At 38.7% G+C, this 22,241-nt stretch overlaps 1 protein-coding gene across 2 annotated transcripts in view; it reads left to right on the plus strand.

Moving 5' to 3' along the window:
- ASTN1 (astrotactin 1) overlaps positions 1-22,241 on the plus strand; it is a 254,516-nt gene that overhangs the window by 225,922 nt on the left and 6,353 nt on the right. For both annotated transcript variants that reach the window (XR_015748725.1, XM_087960906.1), the window contains exons 17-21: positions 7,743-8,011; positions 10,182-10,315; positions 16,185-16,336; positions 18,139-18,274; positions 19,518-19,618. Coding sequence is in view for 1 of the 2 variants with exons in the window: in XM_087960906.1 (XP_087817032.1) it covers positions 7,743-8,011; positions 10,182-10,315; positions 16,185-16,336; positions 18,139-18,274; positions 19,518-19,618 (792 nt within the window). In the remaining variant the exon portion in view is untranslated. The remainder of the gene's footprint in view (positions 1-7,742; positions 8,012-10,181; positions 10,316-16,184; positions 16,337-18,138; positions 18,275-19,517; positions 19,619-22,241) is intronic.

The following is a 22,241-nucleotide window of genomic DNA, read 5'->3' on the forward strand; positions in this document are numbered from 1 at the left end:
ATGAGAGGCCAGGCGAGGAGATGCGTGCCTCGATGTGAGTGCTATTGAGTTGGCCACACCCAGCCAATAACATGACCACCAAGCCATGTCCACCCAGTCACATGACCACCAAGCCATACCCACCACCTAAGCCACACACACAGAACCGGTTGTTAAAAATTTGAATCCCACCCCTGACTGTAGGATCAAGAGTTGAATGCCTTAGGGGTATTTTCTGATACTCTATCTTAGGCTTCCAATTCTTTCTGCATTTTAAAGAGTGGTCTTCCTCTGTTTAGGATGCTTATTTGAAGATTACTACAGGGGTCAGTAATAATCAACGTAAGATTCTTAACTCAGATGGTACTACAGGTAGTCCTTGTTTAGCAACCATATTTGGTACCTGCAACTTGTTAAATCACGTAGTCACGAAGTGAAATAACATTTGTGATTATGTGATTTTAGCTTTTATTTGCTTTACAGATTTTCAAAGCCCATAAATGCAAGATTGGCCACAATATTCATCATCATCTTTGCTAAATGAGGCAATTGCTAAATAGGGACTACTTTTACTGCATTATATTTACCATTTATCTAGTTTAAGGAGGTTGCTTTGAAAATGCTTGGAAGTAGAATAATTTTCAGGGTGTCATCCATAAATTTTGGTCATATTGCTACTCAGATTATTTATGAACTGTTTAAAAATAATAAAAATCTGGTGTAGGGGAAATTGGAAAACACAATTTTGTCTCTTACACTTTAAAGTGTCTACTTATTTGTAGTCTTTGCTTCTTGTTTATTTTTTCCAGGATGAAATCCATAAAACATATATGAAAACTCCATAAAAATATCTCTCCTATCTCCTATGATTGCTGTTATAATAATAATACTTTATTTGGGGCCACAGACCAAAACACAAGTACAACAAAAGAACATGGGAAAATTAATCATGAACAATTGGTCACCAAAAACTTGACTAAGGGGAATTACAGCGTTCTCCTCTGATGGTTACAGCTCTTTAAAAAAATTTGGAAACCTGAGAAGTGATGTATGAGGAGCCATCCCCTAGAGACAATATAAGAACAAATTACTAACATTGGGTCTAGAAGGGTCTGTTTCAAGGAGAGACAGTAACTTAGATCTGCCTGCGTTATACACAGGGCAATATAAAAGGACATGCTCCACAGTTTCAACCTCAGCTCTGTCACAGGGGCATAGCTGCTCGTTAATCGGGAGCCTCTTAAATCGCCCATCCAGTAATGCTGAGGGCAAGACATTAAAGCGAGCTAGGGAGAAAGCTCTTCTATACTTGGGAATGGTTAGAGTGTAAAAATAGGAAGCCATCCTCAGTCCGTAATTATTAAATTGGCTGACGATCAGAGGGGAACAAGTTTTGTTAGCTCTGGCTCGTAGATATTGCAAGTCAATGTCCACAAGCCATTGGACTACCCTAAATTGAGAAGCGGGATCTTTGTAGTTGATAACTTTGGGGTGTGGGACTCAATACGTCCAATGTGAAAGGCCAAGTCAGGTAAGAATAAATTAAACAAAAGAGGAGTCAGAACACAACCCTGCCTTACTCCGTTCTTAATCGGGATAGGATTTGAAAATTCTCCCTGCAGATCACACCTGACCTGACTAGAGGTCTGGTTGTACAAGGATCTAATTAGGAACAGAAGACGTCTATTGATAGAACTTTTGAGCAGTTTTGACCACAACAGTCCCCTAGGGACTGAGTCAAATGCTGACTTTAGGTCGATAAAAGCATTAAAAAGTTTGCCACCTGGTATGGTAGTATATTTATCGACCAAGTGCGCTAAGACAAAGCAGTGGTCCAGTGTGGCACAGCCCACTTTAAACCCAATCTGTTCAGCACCAATAATATTGGACTCCTCAACCCAAGTGAGGAGTCTGCATTGGAGATACTTAGCATACAATTTTCCAATGATGGGGAGCAGGCTTATGGGGCGATAGTCGGCTGGATTGTTCCTATTTCCTCGTTTAAAAGCTGGAACAATAATTGCTAAGCTCCAGGAGGTAGGGATCCTGCCAGAGGTATTGATATGCATGAAGAGTCTTGCTAAGAGAGGAATCCACCACTCGGGATTGGATTTTAGCAGATCAGGGGGTATAGCATCAAGGTCAGGGGCTTTGCCTGACTTGAGTTTGGAGATAAGCTCGGTAATCTCAGCATGAGTCACAGGTTGCCAGTCAAGAACTGCAGGAGGCAGCTGTGGCCCAAGCATGGTCGAACTTGTTGACGCCTGGAAAATTGCCAAGAAATGGTTTTCCCAATCTCTGTTGGAAATACAGCAGAGAGGGAGTTCTTGATGACCCGGCAAGGAGCTGGCAACAATTTGCCAAAATAATCGAGTGTTCTTTTGCTGGATGGAGAGGAGAAGTAGATCCCACTTCTCTCTCTCTTTAGCTTTCTTTTTCTTAGCAATTAGTCCTTTATACTCCCGCTTCAAGCGATAGTAGTCCTCTGGTGGGCATTTATCCCCTCTATTACAATAGAGCAGGTAAACCCGATTAATCTGGTTCCTGAGCATCAGACACTATTTGTCAAACCAAGAATTACTTCTTGAATGATATGGACCACTCGGCCTATGGACGGCTCCTAACTCCCTTTGAACACTATTAATTAGTGATTCAAAGGCCGAGATTGTCCCTGGGCCACTATTTGTTAGGGCCGTAGATTGTCTGGTGGCGGCCAAGGAAATGACCGTAAACCCTGTAAGGGATATCTTATCACATACCCAGGTCTCCTGAAGCAGGACCACATCAAATGAGTGAATATAGTTGGCGAATTCTGTGGTACCACACCTTCTCCCCCAACCTGCTATGTTCCATGAAAGGCACTTAAGTGTGCAGGTTTTTTTTTTTTTTTGCCAGATTTAATAGTCATTCTGTGTGATTAATTTTTCCCAGAGCGCCCTTCGGATCCGAAAAGATACACCCGTTGTTAAGTGGCAGGGTCATCCTCTTAGGAGGCAAAGGCAGGGAAGGAGGGAGGGGAGGCGAGCCTTGTTCATGGGGCTGTAGGGCTCTAAACACACTCCAGTTTGTACTTGTGGCATTAATTGGTTGCTTAGCTGGCAAGTATTCAGCAGCATCAACAGACGGAGTTTGAAGTAGCCCTGGATCTTCAAATTTATGAATTAGACATTCTGGAGAGAGCGCCAAGGGAGCTTCCGTTGGTAAATCATTATAGACTCCCTGGAGTCCAAGGGAATCCTTATCAGGTAATGAAAGACTCCAAAGTTTGGATTTAACTGCATCCAGACGCTTTATGATTTGGGCCCTTTCTGGTTGTGGAAGCGCACAAAAGGAGTCAAAGAGCTGTGTCTCCTCCTGGTTCCAGAAATTGTCTTGACATAAGTCAGTCTCATAAATAGATAGAATCCCGGAGGCACTGACCTGGAGCTTATTTACTAAGGAACCATGGGTGCCCTGGGGTGGTGTTGCTTCCTTTGGGGCCATTTCTTCCCAACTGATCAAGTCAAGGTAAGCTTCCTGGTAAGATGTTACTCGCTGCGGGGGGTTGATTTGACCGGTTGTAGGAGGAACAGTCAGGCTACCATCTGAGAGAGCGCCAACTGGAGGTTTTGTGGGAATAGATGTATAATTAGTACACAAAGTAGTATCCGAGATGGCATGCAAAGTTGGCACATTAATATGTGCTGCTGAGGATCTGTTGGGGGCAATAAATCTCCTGCCACTCACAAATTGTCGATTACTCAAGAGTGGCTTAATCGGCATATCTTTGAATACTCTTCTTGGCAGAATGCCAAAGGATCTTAACAGGGATCCTCTTCTGAAAAATAGTTTTGGGGTGTTAGAGTTGTCATAACTGAGTAGCACTCTAGTGCAGTGTTCAGGAGAGGGTAAAAGTTCAACCTTCTTCAAATCATCAGCTTTTACCCCCAATAACTGTAATATATGGCCCCTCGCCAGCTGTGTTGAACCCCAGTGAGGTAAGTTGCCATTAATGGGATTAATGATGAGGGCCACCTGTTTTGACTGTAAGACCAGGTGACTGTTTGCGTCAAAAGATGTAAAGTTCGAACTATTGGTAGGATGACGTTGGCCAGTGCCTTTCCTGAGGCTTGGCAGGGAGAACCCTGCCACCGCATCAGGCTGCCGAGCGGTCAACCCAGGGCACCCACTGGTAGTCCAGGAAACTAAGTAGCTATGATTGCTGTTTAATGTAGAATTTAGAAAGTTCAACTATAATCTGTTTATATAAACTTCTTTTTTGTGAAAAGGCTGGTAGAAACAGTTATTGTTGCATCTGGGATGCCAGTTACTCTTAGTGTTAATATGTAAATTGTTATTCTTAATAACAATTTCCATGAATTGGTATAGGACAGACATTAAGTTAATTTACCTATAATGCTGAATCCTTCTTAGATTCTATTTTTAGAAATCAAAGTTAAATAAAATACTTCTGTAATTCTGTTATGGTGGCTAATATTGAACAGAAATTCCATTTTTTATTTCAAATGTCTCTATGATGGGGACTCTAGTATATTTGGTTCTCAAGATTTAATGGAAACTCAGTGTAAAATTCTGTTTTGTTTTTTCCATCTTCATTATCTCATTTTGATATCCAAGTCATGTTCCTTAGCAAACTCAGGCTTTCCCACATCTTCCAGCCCCAGTTCAATATAATGGGTTAAAGATTTTTGCCATTCTGAACTGGAGAGTGATTTTTTTTTTTCTGTATTTTTGAATATTATGTGTTTTCCTTTTTCACTACTTGATCATGTTGAGTGCATTGTTCTATTTCTAGTCTCTACATAGTTTCTAATTGACAATTAAGTAAGGGCTTACCGGTTCTTTTTTTTTTCAAATAACTTTATTAAGAAATATAAATGAAAAGAATAAAAATCAATAGAAACTACAAAAAATAAACAGAAAAATACAAACACAAATGGGGGTGAAACAGGAAAAGCAAAGGGAAAAGGGGAAGTATAAAGAAAAAAGAAGTTAACTTCCTGATTCAACCCAGGAGGTAAAAACAATTTTAACAGCACAATTTCTAAATAAAGCCTAATCTTCATCAGAAGATTTTGGTTTTGTCAAGCATTTGATCCATTCTGTTCAAAAAGTTGAGTGAAAAGTATTCAAAAGTTTGCACTGAGAATTTCTGCTCCATTTTTTTCTCCTCTAGCTCTAGTATCCAGCCTTCAAGATCTCCTTACCATTAAAAAAAAAACAACTGAAAGCAATCTCCATTTTCCCATTAGAATATATCTTCTAAATAATTCAAAACTATAATCCCAAATCCCTTGGCCTCTTAATCTGTTATTAACTTTCCAAAACCCATCCACTAAGCACCTTTTTGCTGCATAGTAAAAAAAAAAAGAATCATATATTTTTTAAACTTTTAAAGTCAAATTTAGATCATCATCTTTTAAACAGGCAGTCACTCACCCGATGAATACAGTAAAACCTTGCCAGTCTCTAAGGATCTTCATTTCTCTAATATGGAAAAATAAAAATAATAAAAAATCCCAAAAAACGATTAAGATAAAAAGTTCAGTCAAGCTTAATGTCTGCAAAGGCTGCTTTGCAAGTGTGTGTTTGATACTGTCCCAACTCTCAGCCTCTGCATATATAAATTAACCAAAAACAAAGAGCAAAAAAACAAAAACACAACCCACCCCCGGCCGTCCCCCCCCCCAAACCCCAAAACCAACCCTCCCTAAAAATAGCAGTTTCTATTGTCTACTCATGAGGAGCAGCTATCTGTAGTCACATAAACAATCTCGGTGATCTCTCCTTTGGTCGGGGGAGATTACGCTGGTTTGGATCCAGCATGCATTAACAATTTCCCACACAAAAGCTATCTTGCTAGTCAGCAAAAGCCAGCAAGGGTTCAACTTTCCATGGTGCTTTCAGGAAGTTGAGGCCTTACAGATTTTGATAGCATTTTTCCCTCTGAGAGTCAGGCTGGCAGCTGAGTTTTTTTTTTTTTTTACTGGTAATCCTGTCACTTTCCATCTTCGTTGACTTCCACCAAGGTCACCCACATTGGGTAGACAGTTCCCAGAGCATCTCGTCTTTCCCTCCACCACACGTCTCCAGACCATGCCCTGCTTCACTTTAGTTTCCTCTCCAGCTAATAAGCCATCAGCAAGTTCAGTTGTTATTTTTTTCCCCTCCAACTCTTTGGCTTCTTTAACGCCTTCCACTCATGAGCAAATTTTATATAATCTAAATTTGGATCATTTAGAATATGTGTGCATTTGGTTCTTTATACATTTGGCTTACATAGAAGGTTCCTGTCAGATCCAAAGAATGAGATCCTTATTCCAAATTGAGTTCCTTTACGTTTCCACACTTATAGATAGAATCTTGGACAGATTAAGCACTTTACTGTCTGCTTTTACTATATTCTCTGAGAACTGTTAGGGAGGGGCTGTCTTCACCCTCTTTTTCTCACACAAAATATCTGGACTGAGTTTTTTCTTTTTCCTGGAAAGCGCTTCCTCCTGGACTACATTCCACCTATCTCCCCAGTTTTTTCTAGCTTTCCTTCCGAGTTCACTTTAAAAGCAGATCTGTGTATTGGTCATTGTTTTAAAGTACACCCCTCATTTCTGTACATATTGGATGCAGTTGTTTGCAGCAGATATTATTCCATCTTCACAACTTTTCTCTTTCTCAGGCTGACCAGAAAAATGGGTGTGAAATTCCTCCCTTTTGATCTCTAGCTTACATATTTTGCTTTCTTGCCAATTGGGAAGGATTTAACTGCATGTCTTTGGAGATTCTCAGTCATTCAGGTCATGGTTGTCCCAAAGGTGCTTTTTCAAGAAACAACAGGACTTTCTTGTTTTTTTTTCTTTGAAGACATTTCACTTCTCATCCAAGAAGCTTCTTCAGCTCTGATTGGATCGTGAGGAATGCAGATTTAACTACATGTGGAAACATGAGGTCTATTTAAAGAGTGTTGTGTTTCTACCATCTTTGATTTAAGAAATCATGCCTCTCTGTGTAGTTTGTAGTGTGTGTAGTTTGCTATCACATTAAAAAGATATGATGTTAAAATCCAGTTCCACAGAGAATGAGAAAATCCTATTAACAGAGAATGAGTACTGTCTGGAGTATACTGTTTGTAAAACTCGTTTTTACTTTGAATTTATTTTTAAAGATAAGTAAAGAGAAATCAGAAATTACTCAGCAAAGAATATTCTTTTAGGATGAGATGACATAGCCTTGGCCATTTAATTTTGAATTGACAATACATGTTCATAAACTGCTTATAGATTGCTTTCCAAAATCTGTAAGGAAATAACTTATTTTTTTTAAAAAAAGGAATCAATTTAAGGAGGAATTTGGTGATATACAAAGATTTTGGAAGGTTAGTAACATGAGGAAAGGCTGAGATAATTACACGTGTTTTACTCTGTGGTGGGAAGGAAAATAAGCTGGTACTTTTAAACATAGCTCCAATAATACCAGAAAAATGTGAACCAATGATATGTAACAGAAGATTACAAGTATCATTAACCAAGTACAGCTCCTAAATTAGGAGGAAGGGCATAACAGAAAATTTGTTATTACAAAACAACATAACAACTAGAAGCTCAAAATATAGGGTGAAGCCTAATTTGAAAACCACATCAGTTTTCCTGAGAATACTCACACACCCTTATACGTGCCGTTTCTCTTGGATTGGCAGGGCTCTGTAAGAAAAGTTGGTTGCTGCTTCCTCGTTAATTCCTGACTTTATCCAGTGGTATATGTTGCAGGTAATTCCCCATCAGATGAATCTGAAGAGCGTGAGCGAGATCCCAGGGTCCTCACTTTTCCGGAGTACATTGTCAGTTTGTCAGAATCCGGGACCAAACGTATGGCAGCCGGGGTGCGCATGGAGTGCCAAAGCAGAGGCCACTGCCCCTCCTCCTGTCCTTTATGTCATGTGAGCTCTAGCCCAGATGCCGTGGCTGAACCCATCCTCCTAGAAGTCACAAAAGCAGCCCCCATCTATGAGTTGGTCATCAATAATCAGACTCAGAAGGTGAGTGATTTCATAGTGATGAAAAGAAGGATTTTAGCTCCAGTAGAGTCTCAGATAAAAAGAAATAAATATTCCACGACGTTTTCTGAGAAGCTCAAATTTTGAAATTAATTAGATGGTTTGCAAGGGGGAAAAGAAGAGTTAGAAGAAGAAGAAAAACATGCAGTAAGGCATGCCATGACATTTCTGGCTTTCTTTTTAAAAGCATAATGACTCAAAACAGCATAAAATGTGAGATATTTAAGATTCAGCATAGGGATATTTAATGAATGCTCCTCAATCTTGTATTTTGGAGTTCCTGTATATTGATCCTGTTTGCAGAACTGCAGTAATTTGTTAACTTTGTTCCTTCAGATTTATTTGGTCAACTGAAAATGTGCAGGTTTTCTAACCATGGTACAGACAAAATGGAAATAGGAATATCTGATTGTACAGATTCTCTGTCTGGCTAGAAAAATAATACAGCTGGTAATATTCCATATGCATACAAATGTACATATTGCTTTGAGATAGGCCCAGAGTCTTCAAAACTGTATGTAGCAGCTCACAGGACTATCCAAAGTACTTGATGTAATGAAATCTGCTTTCAAATCCCCAAGAGTTAGAAAGATACCCTCCCTCCCATCCACAAGAAGAAGCCAGGAAGTGAAACCATGTCCATAATACCAAGCTTCTCTGCCATGTCTACTAAGAGCCAAATCTTCCTTTCCTGTCCTTCTCATGTACTTTTTCTGCTGCCAGTCTATGCTAAAGAACATATGTACAACACTATGGCTAATTTTTTTGGATACATTGATATTCACCATAGCAGGCCCATGGTGGTCTACTGCATAGAAATCTGCGTGGTGAATAAAGAACAAAGATATTTCTTGCACATCTCTTAGATCATCCACGAACTAATTATGTAATAATAAGTGTAGATGATAAGCAAATATGCTAGTCTCATATAATAACTGTACGCGTGTTTGCTCAGATACGGAGGTTGAGTCAGATCCTCTTTTCTTTATTGTTTCATGTCCCCCTCCCCCCATGTTTTAAATTATGTATTTGTGTTTTATTGGTCTGGGTTCATAAATACAATGAAATGAAAAATGAAAACTAATTATGTAGCCTTTGGTACACCACCACATACTTTCGATAATGTGGAAACAATATTGGGATGACTTAAAAATCGTTGTGATATATGGTGGCAATATTGAAAATAAGGAAAAGTATTATAAACACATTTAGAAAGAATTGCAGCAGAGAGCAGGTGTGTTGAAAAAGCGATGACTCAGGTTAGAGCAAGCTCAATATGCCCAGTGAGACTGATCTGCTATGTAGCAATTTATTCCTATGCAAATGAGTCAGATGCTGTAAACATTTAAAGTACAAACAGGGGAATTAAAGTGGATGGCAAATTTCACAATGACTTGGTCCTCCTTTCTTTTTCTATTTATTCCCCTTGAATTGTCAGCATCTGTGCAACAGCAGGTGATGTTTTCTTCCTCTTTGACTGTTCCGGTTTTTGGCTTTTTTGATCAATTTATGCCTCGGATTGCAAAATCATTCAGTTATTTTGAAGTAAATAGGAAAAATAGTCCAAAGGAGCCTCTAGGAACACTATCATTACTGCCCAAACCAGAAATTTTTCTTGTAAGACGTATCCCCACCATCATAGTGAGAAATAAAAAGAAGGAGGGGTGTTTTTCCCTTCCTCTGACTCAGGGCCTGATGGGCCCGTGGACTCCACAAGCATAGGGGCTCCATACTAATCTGTGCATGTTAACCCTTCAACACACCTTGTATCATGTAAGTACAGCAACTGTATGGCTTACTGGGTATTATTGTGTTTTTCGAGCCTCGTGTATTGTTCAAATGTTTATCATGCTGATTAGTTGTTGCTGCACAGCATGTTTTTACGTTTCAACATGGATTTTGTTGGAAGTCCCAATAAAATAAATATATGTTTAATTTTATCAACCATTTACATTTTTATTTCTGTGAGTTATTGTTGTAGGGGCCCCAGTACACTGCTTTGCCCGGGGCCCATAATGCTGTTAAGACGCCCCTGTGCTGACTCTCTCATTCTATAAACATGAAGAGTAAGTTTCAGGGCTGATCTTGATGAGGATTTTTTCCCCCCACATATTCCTTATTTCCTTCTGTGCTTTTCTTTCTCTCCTTCTAGCTGCTGCAAGAGGCCACCATGAGTTCCCTGTGGTGCTCAGGCAGTGGAGATGTCATTGAGGACTGGTGTCGATGTGACTCAAGTGCATTTGGTGCAGATGGACTTCCAGCCTGTGCACCAGTCCCACACCCTGTGTAGGTGTACAACTTCAAACTTTCAGACTTAAGATCACGCTAAATGTTCTCTAGGGAAACGTGGCTATATTAAGCGTTCTTCTTTGTAACAAATAGTGTAGCTACCGCTAATCAATGTTTCAGAGCCACCTGGAACACCTGCATTTCCAGAGGAAGAGGACATGATCAGTGGCTTTCTTGTTCCCTGATAGACAGGAGTGTTGAGTGGGAAATGAATGGAAATAGCCAGGAAATATATTGGCTATAAGGAACCAGAATGGGTAGCAAGTCAGAGTTTGAGATGGTTATCAATCAGATAAACTTTGGGAAGTGTGATGTCTTAAAATCCTCTTACTTTGAACTATATGTTGTTTTCAGAAACTTTTTAGAGCTACAGCTGGAGATTTTTCTTATCTACAGAAGTATTATAGATTTCAAATCTTATTAAATATTAATGCTCCACAATGCCCAAAAGAAATTTAAGAAAAATTGCCATTAAATATGTTCAATTCCTCATATTCTCCAAAGGGCAGCGGCTTTATAAAGCTGTGTAGGAAATAAAACCCATGCTTTCTGTGAAATATTATTAATTTCTCTATATCTTATGATAGTAGGATATATGTATCACAGTACATATGTTTACTAGTAAAGCAGACCATTCCATTTTCCTTCTATAAGTACCATTCAGTTGCATGCAGGGACATGAAAAAAGCTTTATTCAAATCCTGGTCCATCTAACTCAGTTTTGTGGCTTATAGCAGTTATTAAGGCTTCCACCATGAAGTCTGTATTAGGAGTAGCCATAACTTCAACCTGGAACTTTCTGAGTGGAAAGCAGGAACTCTGCCATTGACTTCACTCACAGCACGCTGCTGAAGATTATCTAAAAGACTCACAGTCTGTAAGGAGTGTGTTTTGCAGATGAAATGCCAAAATATGACACACCCTTGACATTAATAGGGTTGAATAGTACCTTGGCATTTTTTGAACCTTGCAAAGCAAAAATATTATTGAAGTAGAGGTTATAGCCCAGACAGATTGTACATTGAAAACAACCTGATACTGTGGAGGAACAGATCTTACATTTTCAGTACTTCTGGTGTAGGAACTCTGCCAAGTTAGTTAGAGGACCTTACTGTAGATAGAGGAACTTAGACCTTTTTTTTCAATGGATAAATCTGGGGCCAAGATAAAATCTTTCTGCTTGAGATTAAAATTTTCTAGATTTGGCATTGAAGAATGCTGTTCAAGTCCTTCCTTTGTTTTTTATATCTATCATAAACACAGGAAAGAAAAACAACTGGGTGCTTAATGCAGATGACATTAAAGGTCTTGCTGGTCAGCAGTATACAAATCAAGAAGTGACTAATTGTTTGGATCACCAGCTTAAGAGTGAAAAGTAGGATAAAAATTAATAAATGAATGCCTACTTTTCTTCAGCTACTGAAAACCTTCACTTGCTGCCCAGTCTTAGGAGTTTGCACTTTAAGGGTTCGCCATCCTTGCTCTGGTGCTGGGATCTTCTTACTGCTTATGAAGGATGTGATGGAGCCTTTATCTCAGTGCCATCTTGCTGCTTAAGCAGGATGAAACCATATCCAAAGAAATTGACAGGAGACTAATTTCTGTGAGAAAATTGAATAATTCTGATTACACGAAGAAGGAGACTGAGCAGAATTCATGATTTACAATGCTTCAGTTCATGCCCTCTCTTGCCATTTCTGTTTTAACTGCTACAGAAGGCAGATACTCGCTCTATAGCCAAAATGTTCTCTCCTATCTTCTCCTGGTTCTGCTAGGAATACAGTAGTTTTATTTGTTAATATAAAACACAACAGGGAGGGAGGGAAAAAACAAGAAGGAAGAGGGGGAGAAGGATGAGGAGAAAGAGAAGAAGGAAATATAAACAATAACAAAAGAAGATAAAAGCACTGCTATTGTATAACAAAATAAATTGTATATTTAAGGGCTTCTCCTGCATGTACAGAAGTATGTAGATGAACTTTTTTAAATATAACAGTTTCAGCAAAAGTTCACCGTATTTCATTGGAATTAACCATAATCTATCTATTAGCAACATGCTCATGGAATGCAAGTAATACGAGATCTACAATCCAACAAATAATTGAGGCCATACATTTATCTTTCCAATGTTGAAGAACTTATCTTTTGGCAATAATATGGGATTATTTTCATTTTCAAGCTATCAGTTTTCATGTATTAATTTATTAGCTGTATAGTTTTAAAGCATGCATGAGTGAGAAATATTAAACTTTGTTTCATAATCAATATATGTAATCATTTCTTCCCAAAACATAGTAACTTTAAGATATTGCAAATTTATGTATTAAAATCAAGTTTTAGTCTGATTGCATCTCCAACAATACAGTGATTTACTACATAACAATGCAGGCTTTCACACCCAGCATTAATCCAGTAGTGATGAGTTTCTGGACTAATAGGCCATGGTGTAATTATTTGGTATCCTGATGTTTCATCACCAACAGGATAACAAATAATTACACTATGGCCTATTAACCCTGAAGCTCATCATCGTATCAATGGATAAAATGATTTACTTGTTGCCTTTCTGTACAAATGCAGAAGGGTCTGATAAATCTGAAAGACATTTTGTTGTATAATCTAAGTTTTAGTGAGGTTTTTGGCATTGACATCAAAACATTTCCCAACTGTTGAGGCAAAATGGGGGCCTCTGGTTTATTGATTACAAGTATTCCTGATTACGTGGGCTTTTTGGTCTTGGGATTTAATGATCCTGTCAAATAGAATAGGTATCTCTGAGATTGAAAATGCCATTGAAAGATGTTGATTAATGTTGTAAATGTAAATACTTCCAGTATTTACAGACCCATAAATACTGGAAACTGGGACTGGAGACTAAAACATATGAAGAACGGTTACAGGAATTGGGCATGGCTAGTCTAGTGAAGAGAAGGACCAGGGGAGACATGATAGCAGTCTTCCAATATTTGAGGCTGCTAAAAGAAAAGGGGTCAAGCTATTTTCCATTAATCTCTAGGCCAGACAAAGATATGGTTTACTGGAAATCAAGTGGTAGCAACAAAAGAAACTTCTGAATCTGAGAACAAATCAACCATGGGCAGCTTGCTCCTCAGATGTTGTGGGAGCACATCACTTGAGACTTTCAAGAAAGATTGACCCCATCTGAAATGGTGTGTCAGCTGGTGCTCCATTCAAACCCGAAAGAAATACTTAGACTCCTTTAATCAGAGAAAAGATATCTTTTACTGGAAATCAAGTGGTAGCAACAAAAGAATTCTGAATCTGAGAAAATGGCACGTAAATCACATATAACAAAGTAATGGCAACGTTCCCACCCCCAATAGTTCAATTGGCTCATCCAATTAAAAGTTGTGTATATCATCATGTGGGCATCTCCAGGTGGTGATGAGGCTTCTGTCCGTTGACATAGTTTGATAAAGGATTGCAGCTGCGCATAGCATAGGATAGAAACCTAAGCAAGAATGTACCCCCCCCCAGTTTATACAGTTCTGGTTTGTAACACCTCCAGCTCACTTCCCATAACCATTCCCCTCCTCCCCCTTACTTATGACAGCCAAAGATGCAAAGCAAAGGGAGAAAATCTTGAAGGCTGACATGGTGTAGGGTCTCCTGCTTGGGCAGGGGGTTGGATCCCTTCCAACTCTAATGATCTGTTATCTGTTATTTAATACCAAATAAATACTTATTTTTAAATTATTGTTAGTGGGAATGTGCCTTTGAGTCAAATTTGATGCCCAGCAACTGCCTGGATTAGGCCCTGTGGTTTTCTTGGCAATGTTTTTCAAAATTGGTTTGCCCTTGCCTCTTTCTTAAGGCTGAGAGAGAAGGACAGGCCCTCAATCACCCAGCTGGCTTTGTTCCCAAGGCAGGATTAAAACTCACAGGTTCCCAGTTTCTAGCCAGATGCCCATGATACCAAATTATCTATTTTTTTAAAAAACATAGAAAGCAATAAAAACTTATCCTCCACTAGTTGATCAAATATAAAGATCCAGATCTTCCATGAAACTGGAATTTTGAGATCTGAGCTACTCCATAATTTAAAAGAATAGCAGAGTTGGTAGGGGGACCCTAGGTGTCTTCTACTCCAACTCCCTGCTCCAATCTCTTGGACCAACCTCCATTGATGGAACACCCACAACTTCTGGAGACAAGCAATTTAAAGCAATTTAGCAATAGAAGAAGAATCAAATCAGATGTTTGGCTATGGGAGGAAAAGTGACGTATTCAGATCCCTGCTTGAACAGATAGACTCAAACGACATGCGCTTGCATTTTATTTATTTATTTATAATTCATATTTCTTAACTGCCCATTTCCCTCAGATTCATCTCTGCTGTGTACTCCCTTGCATCGGAGTAACAAGCATTGCCTGGAAGAAGCACCTCACCCCAGACTGGCATATGCACTTCCCTTCATCCTTTAAACTCAGCCCTTCCACCAGGAGCACTGAATTTAAAGAGAGAAGGAAAAGTAGTTTTTCTTGTCCCTTGAAGCCAGTGCTTCCACTGAGGGGCTGAATTAAAAGGACGGGGGGAAGGGGGCTCATCACACAGAGTTTGTTTTGTAGATCCAAACATGATGTTGGAAGTTTCTCCCGTTCTCTTGTTAAACACTTTCTCGCTGCTCCTTATGCAGTTTCAACCCTCCACTCTTCTGTATTTTCCCACAATAATCTTGGGAAGTAGATTGGCCCAAAATCACCCCATGAGTTTCTATAATGAAGAGTAGATTTGAACCTGAATCTTTTCAGTCCTAAACCACACTTTAACTGCACTATCATACTGAAATTGTTATAGGGAAAAACCACATCAATTTGTTGGAGCAAAAGCAGTGTATATAACCCAGGGTCTCTTATAGGTGAATAATTTCACTGTGTCTCTATTACAGCAGTGTTCAACCTGGTGTCCGCAACCTGGTGTCTACTACTTTCATAACTTGAGCTACTTACTTAAGGATTTCATGGGGGAGAGGGGACGTGTGTTTGTGTGGCATAATCCAGCATTCCAAACAAAAAAATTGCTTGCTCCTTAAAAGCTGAGAACAAAATGGATTGTAAAGCCAGGAAATATCATTTTAATATAAATAAAAGAGAGTGAGTTAGGTAACTGTTTAAATGGGTCACTGTACCCTTTTCAGTTGCAGGGCAGCCAGGCGGGGAGAAATTAAACTGGAAAAGATAAATCTCGTCCCACGTTAATTTGTGACAGCTATTTTAGTCAAATGCCAGCCTATTTTGGAAGAATTCAGGAGAATGTGCTAAATTTCTTCCCGAAAGGCAAAGTCTATGTTGAAAAACTGATTTTCTGGTGGTTCAAACTGAAGATGAATATTATCTGCATCGTACTGATAAATTACTGCTATTATTAAAAAAAGCATAACATTCAACAATGGAAAAGATCTTTTGATTTCAGATGACATTATAAGATGTTTCAAATTTCCACTTGTGCATCAAAGCTCCATGAAATTGATTGTGGGCTAATCTATCTACAATCAGTTGAAGTCAGCTAAAATTAATTAATTTACTGAAAAAAATGTCTCAACACACTAAAACAAGCTATTAGACACGACTCTTACCAGAAATGTTCTAAATGGATTTTAATATTCTGTCATTGCTTGCGATAATGTCAGTTTGCACCATGTAATGTGCTTTTCTCAGCCTTTATCCATGTTCAGTTTAAAAACCACTTTGCATTTCATTCTAGATTAACTATTAGTAGTGTGGTTTTATTCTGGTTAAATTGAGTCCCTTCCTCCTCTATACACATGACTTGTCCCAAAATAAATCTAATTTTCTTGCGTAAAGCTCTTCCCCTGATCTCTGTTTTGCACTCTTGCCCCTGAAGGTTAAGGTTGTCCACAGTTCATGAGCCCAGCAGTTCTCTGGTGGTGCTGGAATGGGAGCACTCGGAGCCACCAATTGGAGTGCAGATTGTTGATTACCTCATCCGCCAGGAGAAGATCACGGACCGCTTGGACCATTCAAAGGTGGAAACTGGTGAGTGCAGCTGATCCTTTTGGAGGATGATCAAAACTTAAGAAATGAAAGAAGAGAACTTGTTCACCAAATTAAGTGTTTTTTTATCAGGGCAACCTGGTCTCCCCAAATATGGAACAGAGCATAATCCTTCTGCTTTCACCTTTCAGCCCCAGTCCAGGAGCCTTCGCAGGCAGTCACTTTCATGACAAACTATTTTTGTGTTAAATTTATGTTTACTGACAAAGAAATAAAGGGAGGCTAGTATAGATCTATTTAGCTCTCCTTAGCTAGCCTACCGGGCTGCTTGCATATTAGGTAGATGTATTAACCTTTAAGCCACAGGCTCTCCCACCTTTGTCAGCTATACCAGGGGAGAGATTAAGTGTTTTTTATCAGGGCAACCTTATCTACCCAAATATGGGATGGAGCATACTGCTTTCACTTTTGCCTTTCAGCTTAGAGGTTAATATATCTGCCTAATATGTAAGCAGCCCAGGTTTGAATCCCAGAAGGGTATGGCTAGCTGACAAGAGCTAAATAGTTTGAAATAGATCTATACTAGTCTCCCTTTATTTCTTTGGCGGTAAACATAAATTAAACACAAAAATATTTACCAAATTGTAGCTAGAACAGTTCCAATTAAAACATTTAATTAAAATCAATTTCTGTCCCACTAGTATTAGATTGACCTTCAGATAACATTAAGGAAATAAACTACTGACATATTCAAGCTCTGAGGGCTTTTTTGTTTTCTTTCTGTTTCTATTTCTTTCGTCAAACGTCCATCTCAATTTAAATCTTACTGGTTAGTAGGGAGCTAAATGCAAATTATGGAAAATGCAGACTCTTTTCTCATATCTGTATAATTTCAGTGGAAAAATATAACATTACAATAAAGTTGTAATTATTCAGGATTAGCCCAGAGGACTAATCCAAATGAATAGACTCCGTCCCCTTTACTTACTGATACCTGGAAATATGTTCAGCATACCCTAAATTTCCTAGTTTGCATTCTGTTCAGTGGTGGGATTGAATTTTTTTTACTACCGGTCCTGTGGGCATGGCTTGGTGGGCGTGTCAGGGGAAGGATATTGTCAAATCTCCAGTCAGAGGTGGGATTTGCCGGTTCTCTGAACTACTCAAAATCTCCACTACCGATTCTCCAGAACTGGTTGGAACCTGCTGAATACCACCTCTGAATCTGTTTTTGCAGAAAACACTTAGTTGGATCTGTTCTGACCTCTGAGTTAGTATCCTCATGGTTGTGATGTCCCATTTTTGGGAATTGCCCAATGAACTATGAGAACGGGACTGGACTGAAGTTGCCATGATCTAAACTTAGAAGAGGCATGTATACAGAGAAGAGAAAAGCCAAGAAACTTGTTGAACAATATTTTTGCAAGATAATAAGAAAGAATGTAGGATCATAGGAGAAATGTCATCCTGATTATTATTAAAAGAGGCAGAAAAAAATGAAAGACTTTAATTAATTAAGAAGTACTGTGTCAGTATCTAGCACTATTTGCCTATCAACTCATGGTCACACTTCCTTTTCCTCAAAATCAGAGGAATTTGGTAGCATTTTTATGACTAATACATTTCATTGAAAGACATAAGCTTTTATTACCTGTAGCTCATTTCTATTGCAAAGGCTTAGGTCTTTTGATATAAATTGTTTGTCATAAAAAGTGCTATCTGACGCCTCCTGATTTTGGGCTACTGTAGATTAACATGGCTTTACTTTCCCCACTTCCATTGTGGTCCCTGCTCCTTTTCCTACCAGTTTTATCACATAATGGCTGTCTTGCCTATTTCCCTAGAGATGGTGCTGAGTTTTGTGGATGACATAATCTCTGGAGCCAAATCGCCTTGTGCGATGCCAGCCCAGGTGCCTGACAAGTTATCTACAACCATTTCCTTGATAATTCGTTGCCTGGAATCTGACACTATGTATATGTAAGTTACAATGCCAATAATAGATTTCTCCCCCCCCCCTTTTTTTTTTGTCCTCTGAGCTGATAAAATAATAGCCTTCGGCATACCTTATAAGCTTTGTGGGGGTGGGGGAAACTTTTCATCACTTATTTTGAGCAGGAGGAATACATCTAACAAACTCTTCATCAGATTTATTGTGAATCTTTGCTCATCTTGTTGGCAAGGTGTTTTAAAGTCTTAAGATTGAGCAATGGAGGTTTTATTGATTTTTCTAGCTTACCACTTCCCAGAAAGAAAGCAGCAAACTGAAGATGGCTCTGATTTTAGCAACGACTGCAATGAAATAAAGAACTAGTCCATCTCTTTGTAATTCCTCTCTCTATACAAGGAGAGACTTGAGATTGCCCACAAATGCTCCCAGGCAGTTGTTCCTCATGAGGAGACTGCCAGACCATGATCTCTAGTGGGTTTAACATTCTGGGAGTTGAGGGAAGGTCATCTTTGCTCAGACTGTTGTCAGCACCTTTAAGGACAATGAGTTTGTCTGCTTCCTTTCCTAATCACTTATGGAAATGGCTTGTTAACTGCCTTTCAGTTATTAGGAATTTTTGGATCAACAAGGTTAGGAAAGCTCCAGTTTTCTTCAATCCATAATGAAAGGAATTTTAAATATAAGTTTAAGGATTTAAAAATATTTTTGGGGGAATAAACAGCAAGAGGTACCATAACATTGATTCTGGAAAGTTACAAATGGATAAACTTCTAGGTGAATTTGAAATAAGATTTTGAAATTAAAGATACAATTAAAGGAGAAGAACACTTAAATTTGACTAAAACAGAAGGAAGCAAAATACCTTAACATTGCATGTATTGAGGAATATTTGTGAAATACCATACAATAAAATAAAGGCATTAATTCTAAGTAAATCTAAGGGTAAGCCTTCCTGGGTAAACCAAACCAGAAACATAAGCTGAATCGACTTTATTGTAAGGCTAACAGAATTTTGCACGTCTGAAATTACAAAACTTTCTGCTGCCTCTTTTAACTGCTTGATCCATTAGGGTAGGTCCTTTTAATGTTTTTTTTTCCTCTGACCATTAAACCACTGGGGGCTCTTGCCTCTCTTTTCTGATTGTTTCCTAGGCAGCTTCTCCCCTCCCCCCCACTCCTTCCCCAAGGCCATTCCCAAGTTCCCAAGGTGATAATACTAGGTGATAATCTTTATAACATACATCTGGTTATATTTTTCTGTTCTATTTTCAGGTTCACACTTTGGGGTGTGGATAACACTGGCAGGCGCTCAAGGTCAAGTGATGTGACAGTGAAGACTCCTTGTCCAGTCGTGGATGATATCAAGGCCCAAGGTAACTTTATACAACTTTCCATCAATAGGAAACACAAAAGCACAAACAAAACAGCCTTCACCTAGAAGAACAGTGGCTTATTTTAAACAAAATTGTTCTTCAGGTGACAAGCTTATTCTTCCACCCACAAATATTAGAGCTATATTGAATCTTATGTAATTATTTTTGTAAAAAGTCTATGAAAATGTTTGCTTTTTTGAGTCTAGTGACATATAGTGAATTTGATCATTTCCCAAGGCAACAGAGCGAAATGCTTTTACATACGTAACAAAATTACGAATACACTGAATTCTTTGAATAGGAAGAAATTTCATTCCTTTGGAAAATTTTGTTCCCCAAAATGGGAAGGCTTTAATACTTCTTTATTATTTTTGGAGAAATACCCATTTATTTTCATCTCTAAAAGAAGAATAGAAGAAATGAATATGTATATATTAATTGATATCAAGTGTTTTTAATACAGTGAATTAATGAAGTAGAAATTATACCATATTCTATGAGAAGCTGAATCAGCTGGTGGGTATTTGCAAAAAGAAGGGAAGAAGAGGAAGGAAGACAGAGGAGAGGGGAGGGAAAGGAAAGGAAAGGAAAGGAAAGGAAAGGAAAGGAAAGGAAAGGAAAAGAAAGGAAAGACAACAGGTACCTAAGCTCCGTAGTTGGTAACATCCACAAACTTGATCAGTTGAGAAAACACAAATCTCTGTATAGATCTTTGAAGACTTCCTTAGTTACTTTCCTCCATTGAGAATTTCCCACTTATTTCTACTTTTTGCTTTCTCTTTTTTTAACTAGTTAGTAATTCAGAAAATGACAGGTCCTCTTATCTCAGTAACTGCTATATTTACTCCAGAGGTAGCTTTACCTTTGCAGAATCCACTCGGTTTTCTTCAGCAAGGCTTGCTTTAGTTGTTTTTCCATTATCAATTTGCCCAGAAGAGATGCTAAGCAGAAAAACTTACATTTTGGGGGCCTCTCCATTTAAAAATGGAAGTCACACTAGCTACCTTCTAGCTTTTAGCCCTGAGCTCTATTTTGAATAATATGTTAATACTTTAAAGGAATGTAAAGATAGACACCATCAGTATCCATTGATTTGATTTGTGTAATTTCTCAACATTTCTTAAAATACTTTCTTTTGTTATCTTTGTTATCTTGATTCCCTTACTTTTATTCTCTCTCTTTCTCTCTCTTTTCTTAGTGCTGCTTATTAGGGCAGGCTTTCTATTTCCACAGGAAGCCTTATTTTTTACAGGTTGCTGAATAGTGCCAAAGAACCATTGTATACCTTTGGTTGACCCTTTGTTATATTGTGGACTAAATGTCAGTTTAACTTGTTAGAATGCCTCTCACCTTTTCCTTTCAGTCTTTCACCATTCAAAACAGCCAGGAAAACTTAGAAGTCTGAAACCAACTCTCGCAAAAGCTGAGTTTACTCACCTTAAACTGCTTTCCTTCTCAGGAGAGCTGCTTAGTGCTTGCTGTTGACTTTCCAAAAAAGACTTTCCCTTTATGTGGCACCCTCCCTGGTATCTAAGTGTGTAAGATGAAGCAGTGGGAAAGATGAAAAATGTGAGGACAAGGTACCTGCTTTTCAATTTGAAGAGCAGAGTACGTTTTGTTTCAGTCAATCCCAAATGCTCAGCATTTTCCTCTGGAAAAGTATAAGTTCCAGAATTTAGGAAGGTTGAAGAGCCTGAACAGTTCTGAAAAGTCTTGTCTCAACCACAAGATGGGGTTCGGACACTTGGAAGTGCTGGAAAGAACTTCAGATCTTTTCCATGGAAGAGACATGATCCCTTTCACACTTTTGTCTGTAATGTAAAATATCATACGATCCCTGACATGAACATAGAGAAGCCAGGACATCTGAGTAATCTTAGACATCTTGTCTAAGGTTTTTCTTTGTTGTCCTTTTCCAATTATGAGTTGTTTTCTTCTAGAGTTCTGCATGTTGATGTACTATTGGCCAGACCTGTATTTGCCTTCTCAGTGACAATTTAGCCTCAGCCTTTCACTTTTTTCTCATTCTGTGGATCTGTGATCTCTTAATTTTATCTCAGTGCAACTTCTAGAAGTTTCCTCTCTGAACCTTAGGTTCAGCAATTGGATGTATTAGGGCCCAAAAAGTTTTGATGAAGCAGATGGCTTGTGAGCACACAGGCTGAAAAACTGATTATGCATCGATTGTAGTTAGGCTCTGAAAAAAGTTTGGCTGAGAGAAATCTGAGAGTTCATCTAATGTTCAGCTTACTGCTATTTATATTCGTTCATTAAGTTATTACATCGGGTTGTAATCAGAGGCGGTATTCAGCAAGTTCTGACCAGTTCTGTAGAACCAGTAGCAGAAATTTTGAGTAGTTTGGGGAACCAGCAAATACCACCTCTGACTGGAGATTTTACAGTATCCTTCCCCTGCCACACCCACCAAGCCACGCCCACAGAACCGGTAGTAAAAAAAAAATTGAATCCCACCACTGGTTGTAATGCAGATAATAAACCAAATGTAACCAATCAAGGTGAAGATTCTCTCTTCACCTTGCATGAATAGACCTAGTGACTGCCACACCTAGCCTCACTAAAAGGTGGTAGAGAAAGTTTATCATTTATTAACCAGAACCATGTA

This window comes from Notechis scutatus, chromosome 3 (genome assembly GCF_049901735.1).
Source record: "Notechis scutatus isolate UNSWTSFEM ecotype Mainland chromosome 3, rNotScu1.2, whole genome shotgun sequence".
Taxonomy (NCBI): Eukaryota; Metazoa; Chordata; class Lepidosauria; order Squamata; family Elapidae; genus Notechis; species Notechis scutatus.